The 19066-nt window shown below is 55.2% G+C and overlaps 1 protein-coding gene across 2 annotated transcripts in view; it reads left to right on the top strand.

The window, feature by feature from the left end:
• The window catches only part of PRKCB (protein kinase C beta), a 91482-nt gene that overhangs the window by 65936 nt on the left and 6480 nt on the right, over positions 1-19066 (top strand). The window contains exons 11-17 of one of the 2 annotated variants that reach the window (XM_066198240.1): positions 2198-2289; positions 3142-3204; positions 4698-4836; positions 6595-6675; positions 6936-7043; positions 10926-11066; positions 16708-17987. In XM_066198240.1, the coding sequence (XP_066054337.1) occupies positions 2198-2289; positions 3142-3204; positions 4698-4836; positions 6595-6675; positions 6936-7043; positions 10926-11066; positions 16708-16866 (783 nt within the window). In that variant the 3' untranslated portion in view covers positions 16867-17987. Of the gene's footprint in view, positions 1-2197; positions 2290-3141; positions 3205-4697; positions 4837-6594; positions 6676-6935; positions 7044-10925; positions 11067-16707; positions 17988-19066 lie in introns of those variants that run through there. The other variant, XM_066198241.1, reaches the window with a different exon arrangement.

The raw sequence follows: 19066 nt of genomic DNA on the forward strand, positions 1-19066 counted from the left end.
TGTGACCTCTGGGGCACAGCAGCCATGGCCACACTGAGATGATAAATCACAGAATCCTGGAATGGTTTGGGTTGGAAGGGACCTTGAAGATCATCCATGGGCAGGGACAACTGCCACTAGCCCGGAGTGCTCCAAGCCCTGTCCAGCCTGGCCTTGGACACTTCCAGGGATCCAGGGGCAGCCACAGCTGCTCTGGGCACCCTGTGCCAGGGCCTGCCCACCCTCCCAGGGCAGGATTTCTCCCCAGTGTCTACTAAGGTGTGCATGGGGAGCGTGGCTGTTGTCCTGGCCCTGCCTCTTGTTCCCAGCGTGCAGCCAGGCAGGGGATGGAGCAGTGAATTCCAAGGGCACTGAAAGGAGCCCCTGGAGCGTCCTCCTGGCTGCCCAGGGACGGGGGAGTGTCACCAGCTCCCTGCCAGGCTCTGCAGTGGATTTACATCTCCATGCTGCTGCTCAGTGGGTTTGGACGCTCCAGACTTGGCCAGACGCCGTCCTGTGTGGCTGGGGCAGGAGCCAGGACAGCTCGGTGCCCATCCCTGCCTCCTGCAGCCCGTGGGCAGCGCAGCCATCTGCCTGCTTTAGTCACGGCACTGCTTCCCCTGGAGCACCAGCCTTCCCTTCCCTCCCCTTCCCCACCCAAAGCAGGAACGCTCAGCTCCCGCTTTTAGAGCTCAGCTGGCTGTTTCAAGAGCCCGTCTCTTTAATATTCTTCCTCCTTGAAGCAGACCGATATATTTAGGAGGCAGCTGCAGCCCAGCCCGGCGCTGCTCCGCTCTGCCGCGGCTGTCACGGGCTGCCTGCCGCGGCGGGGGCTGCTCAAGGTGACATTGCCACACGTGGGGCTGGCCGGGGCTGTCCTGCTCACGGGGGGTGCTCCCGAATCCCCCAGGCAGCTGAGAAGTCGAATTCCCCGCTCCATCCCACCGGTGCCACGTGTTCTGCACAGCCCCATGGCCCCAGTGCTGCTGGGTGTGATCCCGTGGGGCTGCCCCACACAGGGGGCTGTGCTGGGGGCACCAGAGCCTGAGCCCCAGTTCCTCTGGATGGCTCTGCCAAGGTGGGAAATACCCCATGGCTGCTGCACCGCAGTTCCTCTGGCTGGAAAATGCCCCAGTTCCTCCGGCTGGGCACTGCCTGGTTGGGAAATGTCCCATGGGAGCTGAACCCAAATTCCTCGGGCTGGGCACTGCCCCGTGGCTGCTGGCCCCAGTTCCCCCACAGCCCTGGTTGTGGCAGTGCTCCAGCTGCATTTCTCGTGGGCTCCCTGTCCTTCCTGTGTGAAAAGCAGGGCAAGGCTTATTTAAGGAGGAAATGAGCAATGGGAAATCTTTTATTATGTAATGCTGCCAACCTGCAGCTCCTGCAGTGCTCCAGCCTCTGTGTCCTTCCTTCCTTCTCTGGGTGGGATGGGGCAGCCCGGGGTTGTCACTGGAGGCCCATGTCACTGCTGGCCCTTGTCCCCAGCCCCTCTCCAGCTCCCCTGGAGCCCCTTTAGGCCCTGGAAGGGGCTCTGAGCTCTCCCTAGAGCCTCCTCTTGTCCAGTTGAGCACCCCCAGCTCTCCTGGGCTGGCTCCAGAGCAGAGGGGCTGCAGCCCTGGGAACAGCTCTGGGCTCCCTTAACCCCATGTGAACATGAGCAGAGTGACCCCTCAGCCCAGGCTGGAAGGAGTGAGCAGAGTGGTGCAGCCTCCTCCTGCCTCTCCAGCCTGACCAGGGGTCCCCTGCAGACCTGTGCACCCCCAGACTGCCATCCCGGGGGAGGGCTGGGAGCGTCACACGATCCCTCCTGCTGCTGGCGGATGGAGTTTGGTCCCCGTGCGAAACTGCTCATGTCTCCTGTGCACCCCTTGGCTGAAGCCATGGAGTGCCTGGGGAAACGCCAGCAAGGACCTGCAGACACCTCTGAAAATGGCTTCTGGCAAGAAGAGCAAATGTGCTCCTGGGGAGTGAAAAACCCTCTGGTTTAGGGATTCCTCCACTGGATCTATCTGCAGAGGGGCAGAGCTCCAGCCATGAGCATTCCCAAGGAATTAGTCCTCATGAGCTGTGTGTGGACAGGAGCCCATGGGGAGGACAGGGATGATGACTGTTTCCCTGGAATTACAGAGCTGCCAGTCACCTTGGGTCCTGTTTCTGAGCCCTGCAGATTCCCTGCTCTGATAACCCTGGTGCTAACTGCCTGCTTCTTTTCCTTCAGGATCGCTTGTATTTTGTGATGGAATATGTGAATGGTGGGGACTTGATGTACCAGATCCAGCAGGTTGGGAGGTTCAAGGAGCCCCACGCTGTGTAAGTGCAGTGGTTTGGCACCTTTGGGGTAGGTATGGTCGTACCTGTGTCACGGGACTGGAAACAGGGTCCCAGGCACAGACACGGCAGTGCAGCTCCTGGGCAGAAATCAGGAATGGGAAGATGCAGATCTCTTTGCCTGATGCTGAGGATGCTGGTACTTCCACCTCACCCTTGGGGTACATTGTACTTTTCAATAATTGAGCTAAATAGATAAATTTAGGTAAATAAAGGCACAAGGCAGGGAGGTTTGGAGGCTTCCTGGGGGACACCAGGCCTCTGCTCTGCCTGGTCCATTCCCAGGGGATGAGAGGGATGTTGGGTTTTGGCTCCTCTGCCGTCATGGTCAACCCAAATGTTAACTGGGGGCTTTTGGCTCCTGTTCCTTGAGAGCTGGATAGAGCAAGATGTCTTCCTGAAAGCCCTCAGATGCTCACATAAAATCCACAAGCACTGAGCAGAGCCTGGTGGGCTGAAACCCTCTGGCAGAGTCCTCTGAGCCCTGGGATATTCCCAAAAGCCAGTGGTGGCAGCACTGCTGGCTCCGGAAGCAGGGATGGCTTTCTGAGCTGCACTGCCAGTGTGTGCAAGGAGCAGCCCTGGATTCAGCTCTGGCTTAATTTGTGTAACCAGAAGTGACAGCCCCCAGCAGCCCGGTGGCATCACTGCCCGGTGCCAGCTCAGGCTGCCTCGGGTCCTCCTGGTGTGATCCTTCTCTGGAATTTCTCTGCCCTGGCTGCCTCGTCCTTTGGCCACATCTGCCCGACGCGTTTCCTTTGCTGCCGTCCGATTGGGAAGGTTTTCGTTTATCTCCTTTAGTTATCAGTCTCCCTTTTAAACCTCCTCTTTCAGATTCTACGCAGCAGAAATAGCCATCGGGCTCTTCTTCCTGCAGAGCAAAGGCATCATTTATCGGTAGGTGAGCGGGTTCCCCCTCCCTCACTGGGCTCCGGGCAGAGCTGGGGCCGCGGGCGGAGCGCTGCTCGGGGGTCCCGCCCTGCCCGCAGCCCACTTGCCCTGCCCGTGCCATGGATGGGGCTGGCAGCTGCCCACAGGTGGAATGGCAGAATCCTAAAGGTTGGGAAAGACCTGTGGGGTCACTGAGTCCAACCATCAGTGTGATGTGTCTGAGAGGGAGCTGGGAGCCGCTGGTTTGGGGGAGGTTCCTGCTTTACCCCAGTTCATGGGAAGGCAGCTCTGGTTCTCTCCTGCCCCTGTTCCATGTGCTCCTCTCCACACAACACAAATGCTCCCTGGCAGCCCGGACCAGCTCCAAGCCCCGAATTTGGCTGCAGGGCGCTGCTCTCTTACCATTGCCACTGGAGTCAGCGCTTGTTCTGAGCTCTGCAGTGCCACTCTGTCACTTCTGCTTCAGCCACTGAGGCCTCTTTGCCATTCCCAATATGATTCCGGCACCCAGAGGTAGCTGGGTCGCTGCCATGTGTGGGACCAGGCCCACAGGCTGCTGGTTTAGCTCTGGAACCAGCTTTCGCTGCTCTTCCCTGCTTGGGAGAATTCCCAGAGCCCAGGGTGGAGCAGAGCATCCTAATGAGTGTCAGATACCATTAAGTGCTCTGTAGAGGGAGATGCCGACAGTGCTGCTGGAGTCAGGAGATGCTAAAGATGAAAGAAGTGGAACAAACTTGACGTGAGGGCTGTTTTTTGCCATCAGCTGCTACGGAGAGATTCTAGGTCTGTTGGTCCCCAGTGGCTCTGCTTCCTTCCCTTCCCCGAATCCGAATCCCAGCTCCTGTCCGTCTGCCTTTGGACTGTCAGGGTTCTGAGCACTGACATGATAATTAGAAAATACAGCCTTACACCCAGCAAGAATGTATGAACTGCACCAAAACACCCAGTGTTTGCTAGAGAAATGTCCTTGGGTCTGAAGCATCCACCTCTGGAGCGGTGGCTCAAGGCTGGGTTTCAGATCCGGGGATCAGCGCGTGGATCCAGCCCTGCAGCTTTGCAAAGGAGCAGAGCTCCTGGGGGCTGGATACCACAAACAGGTATTCTGGGGGTGAGGATCAGAGGGAAACACAGCTGGTTTGTATCTCAGGGGAGCAGAGCACAGGTGAGGCAGGGACTTGTGCTGAGTAGGTGCTTCTCCATGGCGAGAGCTCTAAGTGCACTTTGATTTTCACGGGAGCAGAAGAAAAAAATCGATTAAATCCATCTCCTGCCAGATGAGTGTTTTCCATCGCACACTTCAAAGCGCCGTGCCCAGCACGGCATTCCTGTGGCTTAAAAGTAAAATCAGCACTCCATCCTGACAGATCCCTGACTTATCTTCGCTGGTTTCCCCAAACATTATCCTGCAAAGGCTCTGGGTGTGAGACGCAGGCGGAGCTCGGCCGCAGCACAGCTCCCGGCACTGTGCGTCGTGTCATGGGTTTGCTCTCGCCCTGCAGGGACCTGAAGCTGGACAATGTGATGCTGGACAGCGAGGGGCACATAAAGATCGCCGACTTTGGCATGTGCAAGGAGAACATCTGGGACGGGGTGACCACCAAGACCTTCTGTGGCACTCCGGACTACATCGCACCCGAGGTACGAGGATCAGCTCCCTGCTGCTCCCTGTCCGGGGTGACCTTGCTGTGGGCAGCTTTCCAGCTGAAACAGAGACGTTCAGGAATTCACCATCAGCCTGCAAAGTTCACGCCCTCGGCACTGCCCGTCCCCACACCCCCCTAAGGGAGCAGGGATGCTGGATCTGCCTCCCTGTTGTGCTGTGTCCTGCTTCCACCTCAAAGAGCAGCACATGCTCATGCTGCTCTCCCTGCAGTGTGTTTTCACTCTCTGGGGGTTTCTCCCCTGTCCATCCTGCTGGCAGCTCTGTGCCTGTTCTGTCCTTGGCGTGCTCAGGCCCACTGCAGGTTGCTCCTCACTTGTTCCCTTGCTCCTGGAAATGACAGACACAGGAGCTCAGCTCTGCCCCTCGCTGTGTGTGACAGAAGCTTCCAGCACAACATGACCAGTGCCAAACAGGGAATTATCAGTGGATAATATTTTCATGTGGAGTGGAAATCCTTTGATCTCTCCAGCTCACTGTTTGCAGTGAGGGGCCGTGTGTCTGATGGGGAGGGGCTCCCCATCCATAGCTCTAGATCCCCACAAAATGACTTTGCATGTGCTTGTTACTGATGTGATAGTCACACATGACACTTCCATGAAGTGCTGTATGGGCACAGTTTAATGCCAGACTTGTGAAATTCAGAGGAGTAATTATTCTCAAATGTCTGTTCCCTTCACTTAAAAATATCCCTCTAAGCTCCTGTCACTCTGCTGAATTTGCAAAGATGAAGTTAATATTTATTCATTTAAGTGTTTTAGAGAAGGAGATTCTCTTTGCTGGGACATCAATGCACTTGTGTGCTGCAGCACATTGTGTTTGCTGCACCCAGGGAGGTTTCCCATCATTGATCCAACGTGTGTTCCATCCCTCATCCCAGCAGGATTAATACTGGTGGTGTTGGTGCAGAGCTTGTCACTGTGGGTGATTAATGCTCCTTCAAAGCAGGACAAATGACCAGCTCTCCATGTGTTTGCCCAAGTGTTTTCACTTTAACTCTTATTTCCTTCTGCTTGCTGTAATTTGTAAAGAAAAACAGCAAATGGGAAATTAGAATGCAAATCACTTTGGCACCCAGGAGAGGCATTAAAGCCTGCTGCCTGTAGGTCCCAGAGGACAATCCCACTGAATTTGGGAACAGCAGTAGGGTTGTGTGGTTGTGGTGCCGTGGCCACACTCCAGCCTGGGCCCTACTGCTGCCCCTCCTTCAGGGTGCTGCAACGTGCCCAGGCCAGTGTGGCTTCAGGGTGAAACTGTCCTGCGATTTGCTTGACCCATTTCTGGGCCTTTTTCTGTTCCAAGCAGGGCTGTGCGTGCCCAGGTGACAGGGACAGCCTGTGAACCAACAGCCCCGTGTGTGATTCCCTCTGAACAAAGCTGCTGTCACCAGCTGGGCCGTGTCACCTGCTGGGCTGTGACCTTCCCAAACCTGCAATGGGGGACTGCACAGGACAGGGGATTCCTTTTAAGTACTCTTTCCTTTTAAAGGCCTTGATGGTGTGAACTGTTCACACCCGAATTTCCCAGGACGCTGGTGAAGAGCCAGGGGAGGGACTGGGAGTGTGCTCAGGGGAGGGATTTTGGTGCTGAAATGTGTCCCAGGAGAGGGATTTTGGTGCTGAAGTGTGTCCCAGGGCATTACCCCGTCCCTGTGACCCTCTGCAGCCCGGTGTGGCTGTGCCCTGAGGTGCCAGGTGAGAGCCGGGGGTGCAGTGCTGCTGTTCTGTTGTTCACAGATCATTGCCTACCAGCCCTACGGGAAGTCTGTGGATTGGTGGGCGTTTGGAGTCCTGCTCTATGAGATGTTGGCTGGCCAGGTAATTGAGTTTTAATTGATTCCTCCGGGCTGGGTGACGCTGCAGTGTGAGCACAGCGGGGTTTGCCACGCTTGGCATGTTGGATGGGGCTCAGGGAGATCCCTGAGCTGGGGGTGGCACTGGGGGAACAGCCCTGGGGACTGCAGTGACAAGTGACTGTGTGGCACAGCCGGGGCCGGCTCCACGGCCAAGGACCACAGCAGCACACGGGAGCTTTGAGGTCCAGGAACGCCCCTGGAGCTGTGTCTGCTCTGCTCTAGGCCCCCTTTGAGGGAGAAGATGAGGACGAGCTCTTCCAGTCCATCATGGAGCACAACGTGGCCTACCCCAAGTCCATGTCCAAGGAGGCAGTGGCCATCTGCAAAGGGGTAAGGGCTGGGCTGGGCCCTCTGCTGGGCTGGGGGAGTGTGGGGAGGGAGAGCCTGCACCCCTGGGCTCCCAGCTCACCCCACTGCTCACCCCACTGCCCCCCAGCATCACCAGGCTCTGACACTGTTGGGGTCTGGTGCCTGTGCCCTCCAGCCCTAAAACCACAACTTGTGCTCCTGAGTGTGTCTGTACTAAACCCAGGTTAAAATCACACCTGCACCTCACCGTGCCCTTTCACTGAGCAGAGATACAGCAGGGAGCTGGGACTGGCCTGCAGGCAGGGGGGGGTCAGGAGGGCACTGGGTGCTGGCTGGGAGGTGGGAAGGGAGGGCTCCTGCCCAGACACCCTGTGCCCCACCAAGTGAGGACAGCGCAGCTCTGGGAACCTTGGCCTGAAATGAAAAACGATGCTCAGGGAAAATGGATGTGATTCCCAAATAAGATCAGACACAAAACCTTCATCCTTCCACTTAGCTGTGAGAAGTTGCCCTTTGGGACAACCTGAAGCTCTGGTGGTGTCTCCAGGAGGTCAGGGCAACATTTTCATTATCCTATCTCCTAATTTGAAGTGAAGCTCTGCCTTGCCCAACATCGCGAGCTGGGCTCTCCATGGACTGGGCCTAGGCCTGACTTAATTGCAGGCTGAGTTAATTTGGGATGTGATGGATAAAGGCTGGCGAGGTCCTGATGTTGTTCTGTGTGCTTGGGACCGAGCCTCACTCACCCCCCAGTGCCACACACTGCTATAAATAAGTGTTTGTGTAGGAATTTAAGAAATGTTTGCTTATAATAGTTAATATTGAAAATATCTGAATGTTCTCTCTCTCAAAATAGTGTTTCTATCTACAAATGACACATCCTGCGCTCACCGCTCCCACTGCGGCATTTCAGAGCCTCTTCCTGGCGTTGCCAGGATTCTCAGCTGGTGTTAAAGAGGAATAGTCACTTGTCCCGTGGGGAAAAGCTGCTGCAGGTGTTCTCACCTGGAGTGGGGCACGGGGAGGGGGTGCTGCCCTGCCACAGTCAGCAGGACACAGGGAAATCGAGTCCTTAATTCAGAAAGCAGGCGGGTGTTTGGAGGGGGATTCCCACCGAAGCTGTCACCATCTCCCGTCCTCTTGCTGCTGTTGTTTGGGATGTAAAGGGAAAATCCAGCGTGTCCCTGGTCAGGCAGGGGGTGAGGGACACTCAGTGCTGCTGAGCATCCCCGGGGCAGCAGAGGCTGGAGCAGGGCCCGGGCTCAGGGCTGGCTTTGTTTGCTGCTGCATCAGGCACAACATGGGCGCCGTAAATCAGCGGGCAGGGACTGCGGCTGCAGCGGCTGCTGGGTGTAGCTGCCACGGCTCTCCTCGCTCTGGAGACAGGGGGCTGCACGGAAGGATGTTTGGGCAGGCAGGGAGGGCTGGTTCGCCATAAATTCCCGTGGTTTTTTGTAGCTCAGTGGTGGTTCCCTCTGTGTTGTTTCAGAACCTCGTGGCATTTTTTTGCCACCACCAAACTGCTGCACCAGAAAGTTTAATTAAAACTCTTTGTGGGATTTAAAAACTTCTTAGTGAGCTGGGAACTAAGTGTTTGTGTTTTCCCCTGGATTTCAGTGAACTAGGTCCTGATGAGGTTGGTGTTGGCTGTGGCAGGGCTGCCAGCAGGGCACAAACCCAGCAGGGCACTGGAGAAACCTCAGCCCTCACCTGTGAGGGGTCAGGGATTTCACCACCACCCTCTCCAAACCCATTTTGTTGTTCCCCCAGAGTTTCACTCCAGTGTGCTGGTGCCAGTGCCCCCTTCCTACTGCACTGCTGGGAGATGGAACGTGTTTGCTCCTGAAAGGCTGGGCTCCAGCAGAGCCCAGAGCCAGGGGTTAGTCAGGGATCCTTGGCTGGGCAGGAGCCTGGAGCATTCCCCAGGCTGGGGGACTGGCCAGTCGGCAGCAATTAAGGGGTCAAATGGAGCTGTGCCCTGCTCTGCCCTCAGCTGGGGTTTGTTTCTGACCCCAGGGCTGTGCCCATGGGCAGGGGCTCTGGTGCCCCTCCTGAGCCCAGGCTGGTTCCCAGGGGCCAGGATCCTGTGCTGGCCTTTTCCACCCCAGGGGAAGGGACTGGTGGTGCCAGAGCAGAGCAGGTGGTCAGTGGCTATCAGCTCCCTCCTAGTCTCTGCCTGATAGCAAAGGCATGGAATTTTTCTGTGGTATTTTGGGAATATTTACACGTGTTTGGGGGAGTGTTTCCCCCGGTGCTGCTGCCTGAGAAAAGCCCACCAAGGCTGCAGTCTGTGCTGCTGCCACACGTGTTCCAGTGGCCAGGACACCTCTGCCACCTTCCTGGGATTCCTTGTTGGGTTTTTATTTTATAAAGGGCTGTGTGCTGCAATGCCAAGGGAAACTCAACTATTAACGAAAAGCAAGTTGGAAAAATATTCTTGCTTTTGTTTTTGCTGGCCTCTGGCCCCTCCCTGCCTGGCCCTCCAGCCTGGCTCCAGCCTGGCTCCCTGCTTGAGGACAGGCTGTGCAAGGCTGATGCTGATGCCAGTCACATCCTGGCCCTGAGCAGAGGCTGGAAAATCCCTGGCCCAGCCTGCAAAGCCTGCCAGGCCCTTGCTGGTTGTGGATGGGTTTTCCAGGGAGATACTGCCTCACGGAAGCCGCTCTCCATCACTCTTGCAGCTGCAGATGCCATCACAGCTGGAGGCCTGAGATGTGGAGCTGTTTGCTCACAGAGCAGTTGGTGCCTCTGCTCTCACCTTGTATTTGTTGAAGTTTTTTTGTCTTTTCAGGGTTTTAGGTTTGGGGTTTGTTTTTTGGTTTTTGGGTTTTTTGTTTGTTTTTTGGGGGGTTTTGTTGTTGTTGTTGTTGTTGTTGTTGTTGTTGTTTTCGTTTTCCCCCCCAGGGTTTTCCTTGCTTTCAGAGCCCTATTGCAGCTGTTAAAGATCGGCTTTCCTGAGCAAGTTTGTTGTGTGCCATAAGGGTGGCAGGGCTGCCCTGTGTCCAGGCAGTGGGTGGGAGGTGTCTCAGCTCCCCAGGTGGAGCAGTGGCACCTCCTGTCCCTCCCAGGGGCTCTCACAGACCCCCAGCCCTGGGACACGGAATCAGGCTTGCTGCAGAGCCCTGGCTTCAGGATGGACTGCCCTGCTTTTAATAAAGCGGTGCTTTTGTTGCGGACACAAAGCTCATTTTCTCCATCCTTATCAATGCCTCGTGAATCTCTGGAATCTTCATCTCATCTCTGAACACGGCCCAAACCCTGCCCCAGGATATTAATGTTGTACAGCTGCCCATAGTTCCTGGGGCCCCTTTTCCTTATTGAGCCAGTGAAGAGGAGAAGTTTAGATGATAAACAACGTTAATGGACTGTTCGTGCAATTTTTCCTCCAAATTGACTCTCTCATTAGAAATCCACCTCGTGTCTGTGCTGCCACAGCTCCAGAGGTGAGGGGGTTCTGCTTCCAGGGCTGATGGAAGCTTTGGAGGGCAGATTCCATCCTAAAGGGGCAGTGGGGTCTAGAGTTCACTCTGCAGATGCTGAGAAGTTTGTGCCGAGCAAAGGGACCACTGGGCAGCTCCCCTGCTGCAGCCAGCTGCTGAGGGAGCCCTGCCAGCGCCCCGGAGTTGTTCCTTGGCAAGCCACTGTCATTCCCAGAGGGAAAGGGGATGTGCTCGTGTACCTGCCATCTGCACAGCCTGCTCTCATCAGCCACTGTCAACCTTCCCTGTCCCTGAGTCACTCCAGCTTCTTCCTCAGTGTCCTCTCCTTGGAGCCCCAGGGGCATCTGGAGGAGATGGGACCCTGAGGTCCTGGAGTGGGTCACACAGCTCCCTGGGGCTTCAGAGGGGGCATTTTGGGGAGCAGTGGAACAGGCCGTGACTGTTTGCTCCCCGCTGTCCCCAGCTGATGACCAAGCACCCTGCCAAGCGCCTGGGCTGCGGCCCCGAGGGGGAGCGGGACATCAAGGAGCACGCCTTCTTCCGCTACATCGACTGGGACAAGCTGGAGCGCAAGGAGATCCAGCCCCCGTTCAAGCCAAAGGCTGTAAGTCTGCCGGGTCCCCACTGTCCCACTGCTGGTCCCCCCATTGTCCCACTGCTGAGTCCCCCCATTGTCCCACTGCTGGGTCCCCCCGCTGTCCCACTGCTGGGTCCCCACTGTCCCACTGTTGGGCGCACCTGTTGTGGCACTGCTGGGTCCTCCCGTTGTGGCACTGCCAGGTCTCCCCACTGTCCCACTGCTGGGTCCCCACTGTCCCATTGCCAGGGAGTCTCTGGGGCCTCTCCCAACCTCGGTGGGTGCTGCTCATCCTGGAGGTGCCACGTCCCTGTCCCCTTGGAAGATCGTGTTCCCTGGGATGTGGCCCGTGCCACAGCTCTGCTCCCATAACCACCTTCTGCACGTCTGCTTTTCCTCTGCTTTACAGACACCCCGTTGGTTTGAGGGGCCCCCTTTGGTGCTTGGGGAAGCTCTGCTTTCAGGGACAGCGTGGAGCGGGAGTTCCTTTGGTGAAGGGTGCTCGGTGCCTTTAGCTCTGCTCTCTGTCTCTGTGCCTCTCTGCTCCAGCAGGATTTTCTCCCCCACAGCTCCTTTCCTGACTGATCAAACTGGAATAAACCCTCCTGTGGTGGCTGGGCGGGGATGGGGCAGGGATGCTGGCCTGGAGAGCTGCCCCTTGCCCCGGGGCTGCTGGCCCTGCCCTGCCTGTGTTTGGGGCTGCTGGATTGCTGCCTGCTCGCCTTTCCCTGGGAGGGAAGGGAATCTTCAGGGCACTGGGCCGTGTAGGAACAGCGTTGCTGGGAAAGCTGTGACTTTGATATCGAAGTACAGCAGTAAGAAAGTGTTTGGGGCTGTTTGTGCACCCCGTGATTTGTTGTCTGGGGGTGGGATCCCACCTTTGTGCCAGGGATGCTGAGGTACAAGGCAGGACCCATGAGCTCCAGCAGTGGAGGGATCCTGGTCCGTACCTGGGTTCACTGAAGGGGCACCCTGGGGTTATTCTGCAGAAGTCCCTGCCTCCTGAATCCATACCTTCTGCCATTTCCCACCTCTGTGTCCATTTTCCAATGCTGCTGCTGTGTCCCCTCCACCCACCCCTCTGTCCCTGAGCAGGTCCCCAGTGTGACTGCCTGCCTGGGCAGGGGCAGAGCCTGCAGTTTGGTCCTTTGCAGTGAAAACCAACTGAATTCCATCAACAGCGCTTTCTTACTGCTCTGCTGCTTCAAAATGTTCAAATTTTGTCCTGTTTTAAATGCCTCCCTTCTCTAAAAATCCCTGTGACACCAGCCCTGGGGAGGGGGACTCTAAGCTGGCGGCTGGCGCCCGGAAAATTCCCTGTTTGATAGGACAGGGAGATTAACAGCAGCTGATTTGGGATTTAGGGAGGATTAAGACAACTCAGGTACCTGCTGATAGCTGATATTTCTCCAGCAGTGCCTCTGTGCTGGAAAAAAGCAGTTTCTTTGGTGCCAGCCAGAGCAGCAGGGATGGGAATGGGGCTTGGACACTGCATGGAGCATTTGGGGGGTGACAAGGGGACATGTGGGCAAATGCTTGTGACCTTCAGGTGGCCACACCAGGGCCAAGTGCTGCTGCACAGGGGGTTGGTGCTGGCCTGGCTCTTCACCTTGGCTTTAGACTATTTTTTTTTTTTTTAATAGTTGGCGTCTCTAAAGGTCAGGCTGCAGTTGTCTGTATCCAGAGCTTCAAAATAAGGGAAAGGATTCAAATGAGGGTGGGGAGTCAGCCCCCACCTTCCCCAGCCTTCCCCCTCTCCAGTCCATGGGAACAGCAGCCAAGGGGAGCAGAGCCCCATCCCAATCCAGATGGGCCTCTGCTCCCATCCCAATTGCCTTCAGCCTCATTTAGCTTATCAGAGTCATCATCAGCTTGTGTTTGATCTGACTCCTGGCTCAGCTCCTCACCCCCCCAGTCCCCACAGAGCCACCTTTGCTCCTGCAGCTCCCACAGACCCCACAAATCCCATTTCTGTGATTCCGTAGCCCCTGTGCAGTTTGGGGTGGGGGCACAGGGAGGTTCTCAGTGCCTGCCTCCTCTCAGCCCTCCCAAACCCTCCATCATTTCCCACCAGCAGCCAGAGGAGGCTGCAGCCTGTGCCTGGCCGGGCTGCTCCGTGCCTGGAGCTGGGAGTGAATTCCCAGGAGCTCCTGTGTTGCTTTGTGCTTGATTAACCTTTATCACAGAGTCAGGAACAAGACAGATCAGGGGCTGGGTTGTCTTTGGTGCTTCTGACGTGGGGCTCTGCTTGACTGCTCCCTGCTCTGGCTGGTGCATAACAATTCCTTTCCTGGGTCTGCAGTTACCCTGGGAGTGTATTTACACTTCCCTGCTCCCCCTGTCTCTCGTTGAGATAATTATTGTTTTTGGTATCTAATTACTCCTTTACTTTACATAAAGCCTAGTGATTTGAAAAGTCTCATTTTGAAAGCACCGAAATCACACGGCAGAGCCCAGGATTATTCACAACAGCATGGGGGGGTTAAAAAATGGCTTTTAATCTAATAATTTTTAATTGCATAAATTAATTTCCTCCTAACTGGTTGGAGTTAATTAATATTGAAATGCCACTTACAGACCTGGATGTGTAAGAACAGCAGATCCCTGCACAGGGGGGTTGTAGCCTTAGTTCAGCCTGTACAAGGGGGGTTCTAATGTTTGCATAAGTAATTTCCTAATTAGATGGGATTTAAGGATTGAGGGGCTGACTTCGGGCAGGTGGATGTGCTGAGGTTGAACATCTCTGCTAATCTAGTCAGGATTTGCTCTGGGAGACCCAGGGCCCCATAAAGACTTTGGGATTTCCCAGACTATTCAGCCTCACTTTTCAGTGCATTAGGAAACAGAAACGTGGCTTTTTCCCTAGGAGAGGGATGGCCCTACACCAGGAGCCCTTGCAGTGGGTGTTCCCTTTGGCAGCAGCAGGGATAAAGGGATGTGCTGGAGCATCCCACACTGGATGCCAGACACGAGTGAAAGGCACCATTGTCCCCCCTGACCCTCAGTGTGGCCCCAAATTCCCCGAAATGCCGCTGCCAGAAGAGCCCTGGACCCCCGGGGTGCAAGGAGCCAATTTCCTGGCCCAGAGCAGCACAGGAAGGTCAGACTTGCCCAGGAGATGCCTGCAAGGCCGGTGGGATTGTGATTGTGGCACTGGTTGGGGACAAAACCCTGGGAAATTGGGGGTGTCCAGCCCCTTCCCTTGGCACTGGGATCGAGGGCGGGTGGCAGCAGCAGCCTCGGTTTCTTATGGCCCTTGATTGCATCCCAGGGATCAATGGGAAATATTTCATTGTGCCTTTTGTCTCTATTGGAAATCAAGCAGGGAAGTGATTAAATACAAGGCCATCTTTGGAGCTGACAGGTTTATTTCTGCAGCTCAGGGAGAAAAGCCATTCTGTGCTGGCTATAAATATTAGACAGGACACACCGGGATTTATGTAAGATAAATTCCCACCCTCCCCCTTTCTCCAGTCAGGACAGAGTGATGCCTGTACATTAATATCAGACTAAAACGAGGACAGTTTTTCACTAGATGGCTTTAGATAAACATAAAAATTCATATGGCATCTGTGTCCATTAACCAGGAACTTAAATTTGGGAAGCTGTAAAGAAGGTGCTGGTGCAGACAGTGACCATTTGCTGCCTGGAGCAGCAGGAGCCTCCCTGCTCTCCCTCATCCAGGGAGGATCCTGGAGCCTGGAACTCACCTCCTCCAGCCTCAGGGCTGGGCTGGGATGTGCCTTCTATAAACTCAGAGGCAGTTTTCAACTTGAAAGTATTGATTTTACCCATCCATTTTATCTGCATCCAAACAGAATGTCCATAAATTCCACACAGCAGGGCAGGAAATACCATAGATAGATGTAACTTTTCAAATTTGCCATCCACATATTCTTACCTCACTGCGTGATAGTGAGAAATTCTTGCTTGCCAATATTCATATTAAAATATATTTGTTCTTCCTATTCCAATAACTGGCAGCCTCTCATCAGGATTAATTTTCCCATCTTTCTGAGGGGGTTGCTGGTTTGATTTTTTTATTTTTGTGGTTTTTTTCTAAGGCAGCACGTTCCTTTGTAGCCAGAAGGCAGGCAGGGCTGTCAGACACCGCACGTGGGCTGCCCTGCCTGTCTGCACCCGGGTCTCCTGAAGCAAACAGGGAATGACAATGGGACTGGGGGCTCTGGGGGTGTCCTGGTGAGCCCTGCCAGGGATGGCCCTGCAGGGATCCTCTTCCCAGGCTGTGCCATCCCTGAGAGCCCAGCCGGGCTCCTCCTGCCCTGCCTTCGGCTCCGGGGCTCTGTGGGACTGGCAGCTCCCGTTTGCAGGGGAGCAGGGCTGGACCCAGCCCCATGCTGAGCTCAGGGCACGGGCAGGAGATTCCAGGAGAAGGAGCTTAACCAAGCCAGACTAGAAATGTAAAGATGTGGCCCTACCAACGCCAGGGTAGAACACTGGAGGGGCTGGAGCTGGAGTTAAATCAGCTCAAACATTGCCCCTTGAGCTTTGTTTGGAGGTTTGAGGAGAGCAAGTGTCTTGCTGGGTGCTATGAGGAATACAAGGGCTGCCAAAGGAACAGGCCATCAGAGGCTGATGGATATTCGTGTTGTCTTCCCTGAAACCTCTGAGCGGAGGAAGGAGCTGGGAAACATTGACTTCTGCATGTATTTGTCATTAATATTTTATTATATTTAGTCTGAGGTTTATTAAAAATGCAAATCTGTTTACTTAACAAATGGAAGTTAAATGCCCAGGAAAAGACGTGGCAGCGCTTGGAGCATGTGTTCTCCCTCCCTGGGGCAGGGGGAGAGAGGCCTGAGGGACTGGGAGGTGCTGCCTGAGCAGCTCCTCTGAGGAAACTGAGCCTGGAGAGCGCGGCCTGTGGTGACAGGAGGGACAGTGGCCAACCCTGGGAGCAGTGGTGGGGAGGTGACATGTGGGTGACAGGCAGGGATGGAGCCTCGTCTGTGGTTGTGCAGTGACCAGGCACCCAGCTGATCCCAGCTGCTGCTGTTGTCACTCCATTAAATCAGGGTTTGCAGCCTGGGAAGCTGCAGGACCCTTGTTTGGATTGCTGAGAGAATGAAATGAGGTGTTCGGCACCACCGGGGAGCGTGAGGCTGAGGTCCATCGTGGTCTGATGGACTGCAGGGAAGGGACAGCCCTGGGAATCAGAACCATGGAATCACAGAAGGGTTTGGGTTGGAAGCGACTTTAAATCCCATCCAGAGCTAACCCTGCCAGGGCGGGGACACCTTCCACTGTCCCAGGGTGCTCTAAGCCATGTCCAACCTGGCCTGGAACATGCCAGGGCTGGGTCCTCTCCTCTCCTCGAGCAGGAGGAAACCCCTCAGCAGTGCAGAGGAGGGCAGGATGATGGAAACCTGCTCTGGGGAAGGGGGGATGCCCAGGTGGGCACTGGCCTGGGGGCAGGTACCAGGTGTGTGTGTGGGCAGGAGCCACCCCGAGCCATCACAGCCCATCTCATTCCTGCTGCAGCCGCTTCCCATGGCACAGCCGGGCTTTGCCAGGCCCTGGCTGTGCCGTGCCATGCCATGCCATGCCCTCCCGACCAACCAGGTGTGTTTGGCACCTTTTCCCGGGGTAGTGCAGCCTCATCCCACGCTTCCTGCCCCACCCACCATTCTTTTCTCCCCTCTCATAGTGCGGACGCAATGCTGAAAACTTCGACCGGTTTTTCACCCGCCATCCACCCGTGCTAACACCTCCCGACCAGGAAGTCGTCGGGAACATTGACCAGTCAGAATTCGAAGGATTTTCCTTTGTTAACTCTGAGTTTTTTAAGCCTCAAGCCAAGAGCTAAGTTGCTGTGCAGATCTCATCCCTGCATCTGTCATCCGGTTCCAGCCGCTGTTGTGGTGACACATTCCATTGCAAAACTTGCATCCATGGGGTTTGTTTAGCTCGTTACTGGAGTGACCATAATTCAAGTGTCTTCCTTGTTATTTGGGGTGTCACTGGAGGGGAGTGATGTGCAAGAACTGCTGCAAATGGGCTTTTGTAACATTTTGTTTATAGAAAATGGGAACAGCTCAGTGGGTGACAGAATGAAAACGGAGACACGGTGACAACTGGGAGAAATCCCTTCATCATGTGCTTTAATTCCTGCTCTTTCCTTTTTCTAGTGTTTTAATAGAATAATGAAATTTTAATATTTAGGCCTTCTTAGCCTTAGTGGCAAGTAAGTGTTTTTAATGAAACCATTCCCCGGAGTCTCTCTCCTCCCAAAAGTTCTGGAGAGCCAAGATGCTGGTTCTGGCTCCCTTTTAGGCTGTGTCCTGCTGTGTCCAGCCCCACCACAACTCCCCTTCCTGCACAGATGGGTTGGGTTGTTCCCAGCAGTGGGATAAGTTATTGGGGAAGGCAGAGGTGCCGTTGGCAAAGACTTCTCCTGATTGTGCAGTTCCTAAAGTAGTATTTTTTTAAATCAAAGCAAACATCCAGTGGTAAATGGGAAATTTGAAAGAGCTGGTTTTGAATCCGTGGTCACCCTGGTAAACACCACCACTGTCCCTTCTGTAGCGAAGCTTTTTCTTCTTTTCAAATGCCAAAGCCTCTGATGGAGTTTGTTACCTGTGCTTTAAATGTGTCAAAAACGGTATTGACCCAAACGGGAGATATTTAACTCTGACCAGTATTGTGAGTTCTGATAGGAAGTGTGCAAAGAACTTGTTTCAACAGATACTTCTATCCTTAAAAACTGCCTCGAGGTATTTAAATGGCCCGAGTTTTGTTTCTGGCGTCAAAGGAAACATTTCAGGAAGGGTGAATTTCTCTTGAAAAGACAACAATCACGCTGCTTCCTTTTTTACCCTTGCAGATGTTTGTGGGCTGTCACTGTATCAATCTGCTTGATTTGTAATGTGCCAATTTATTTTTTTTCTTTTTCTGATACTGATTATAAAATAAAAGGTGAGAAAAACACGCCCCAGAAACCTGCATGTGTTTGGCAATAATGAGTTTCTGCAGTTCAGCGAGGTGATTCCTTCCAACAGCTGGGGCTGGAAGCCGCCGCGGCTGCTGGGGGATGCTGCCTCGTCCTTCCTCTGCATTTGTCCCCAAAACACGAGGTGGGATGTACTGGAAGCATCATCCAGGAGGGAGCGATTGCCCGCAGCCTTCTGCAGCAGCGCACGCTGCCCCGCACGGCCGGGGAAGGAGTTTGTGCGGATGGCCCCGGCAGGAAGGACGGTCCGAGGTGAGGACACGGCGCGGGCTGGCAGAGCGCTGCCGCTCAGGGATGTCTTGCAGCGCCCAGAGCAGAACTGCGGCATCGCCTCGCACTGGCAGAGACTGCAGGGCCCGGCCAGGCAGCGAGCGCCGGTGACTCATCCATCCATCCTTCCATCCTTCCTTCCTTCCTTCCTTCCTTCCTTCCATCCCTGCCGCCCTCCCAGGAGCACCGCTGAGAAGTGATTGGCACTTTCAGCTAAAGAGGGATTACAGGTTCCTCTTAACCTCGCTCCTGCCTTTGGGAATCTGCGTCTGCCAAGTTCTGCGGCACCAGGCGCTGCAAGGTTGTTCCGAGAGGTGCCGAGCATCGGCGGGAGCTGATCCCGGTGTCCTCCTGCCCTGGCAGCCCCAGAGCTCGGCACAGGGGGGATCCCCGTCCCTGTGGCCGGAGAGAAACGCTGCTCGGGGCAGCCGTACCTGGAGCACAGTGCCACGGGCTGTCTGCCATGCCATGCCACCGCCATGCTGTGTGACTGCTATGGTGTGTGGCCACCACACCGTGCCACCACCACACTGTGCCACCACCACACTGTGCTACGCTGTGCCACTGAAACGCCATGCCACCACCACACCATGTGACCATCACGCTGTGCCACCGAAACACCATGCCACCGAAATGCCGTGCCACCACCCCACCATGCCACCACCACGCTGTGTGACCACCATGCTGTGTGACCACCACGTTGTGTGACCACCACGCCGTGCCACCACCACGCTGTGCCACCACCGCGCCATCCCGCTGTGCTCCTCGTCACCTCCCAGAGTCAGCT

Source organism: Chamaea fasciata, unplaced genomic scaffold (genome assembly GCF_029207755.1).
Source record: "Chamaea fasciata isolate MVZ Bird 193981 ecotype frontalis unplaced genomic scaffold, bChaFas1.0.hap1 SCAF_16, whole genome shotgun sequence".
In the NCBI taxonomy this organism is placed as follows: domain Eukaryota; kingdom Metazoa; phylum Chordata; class Aves; order Passeriformes; family Sylviidae; genus Chamaea; species Chamaea fasciata.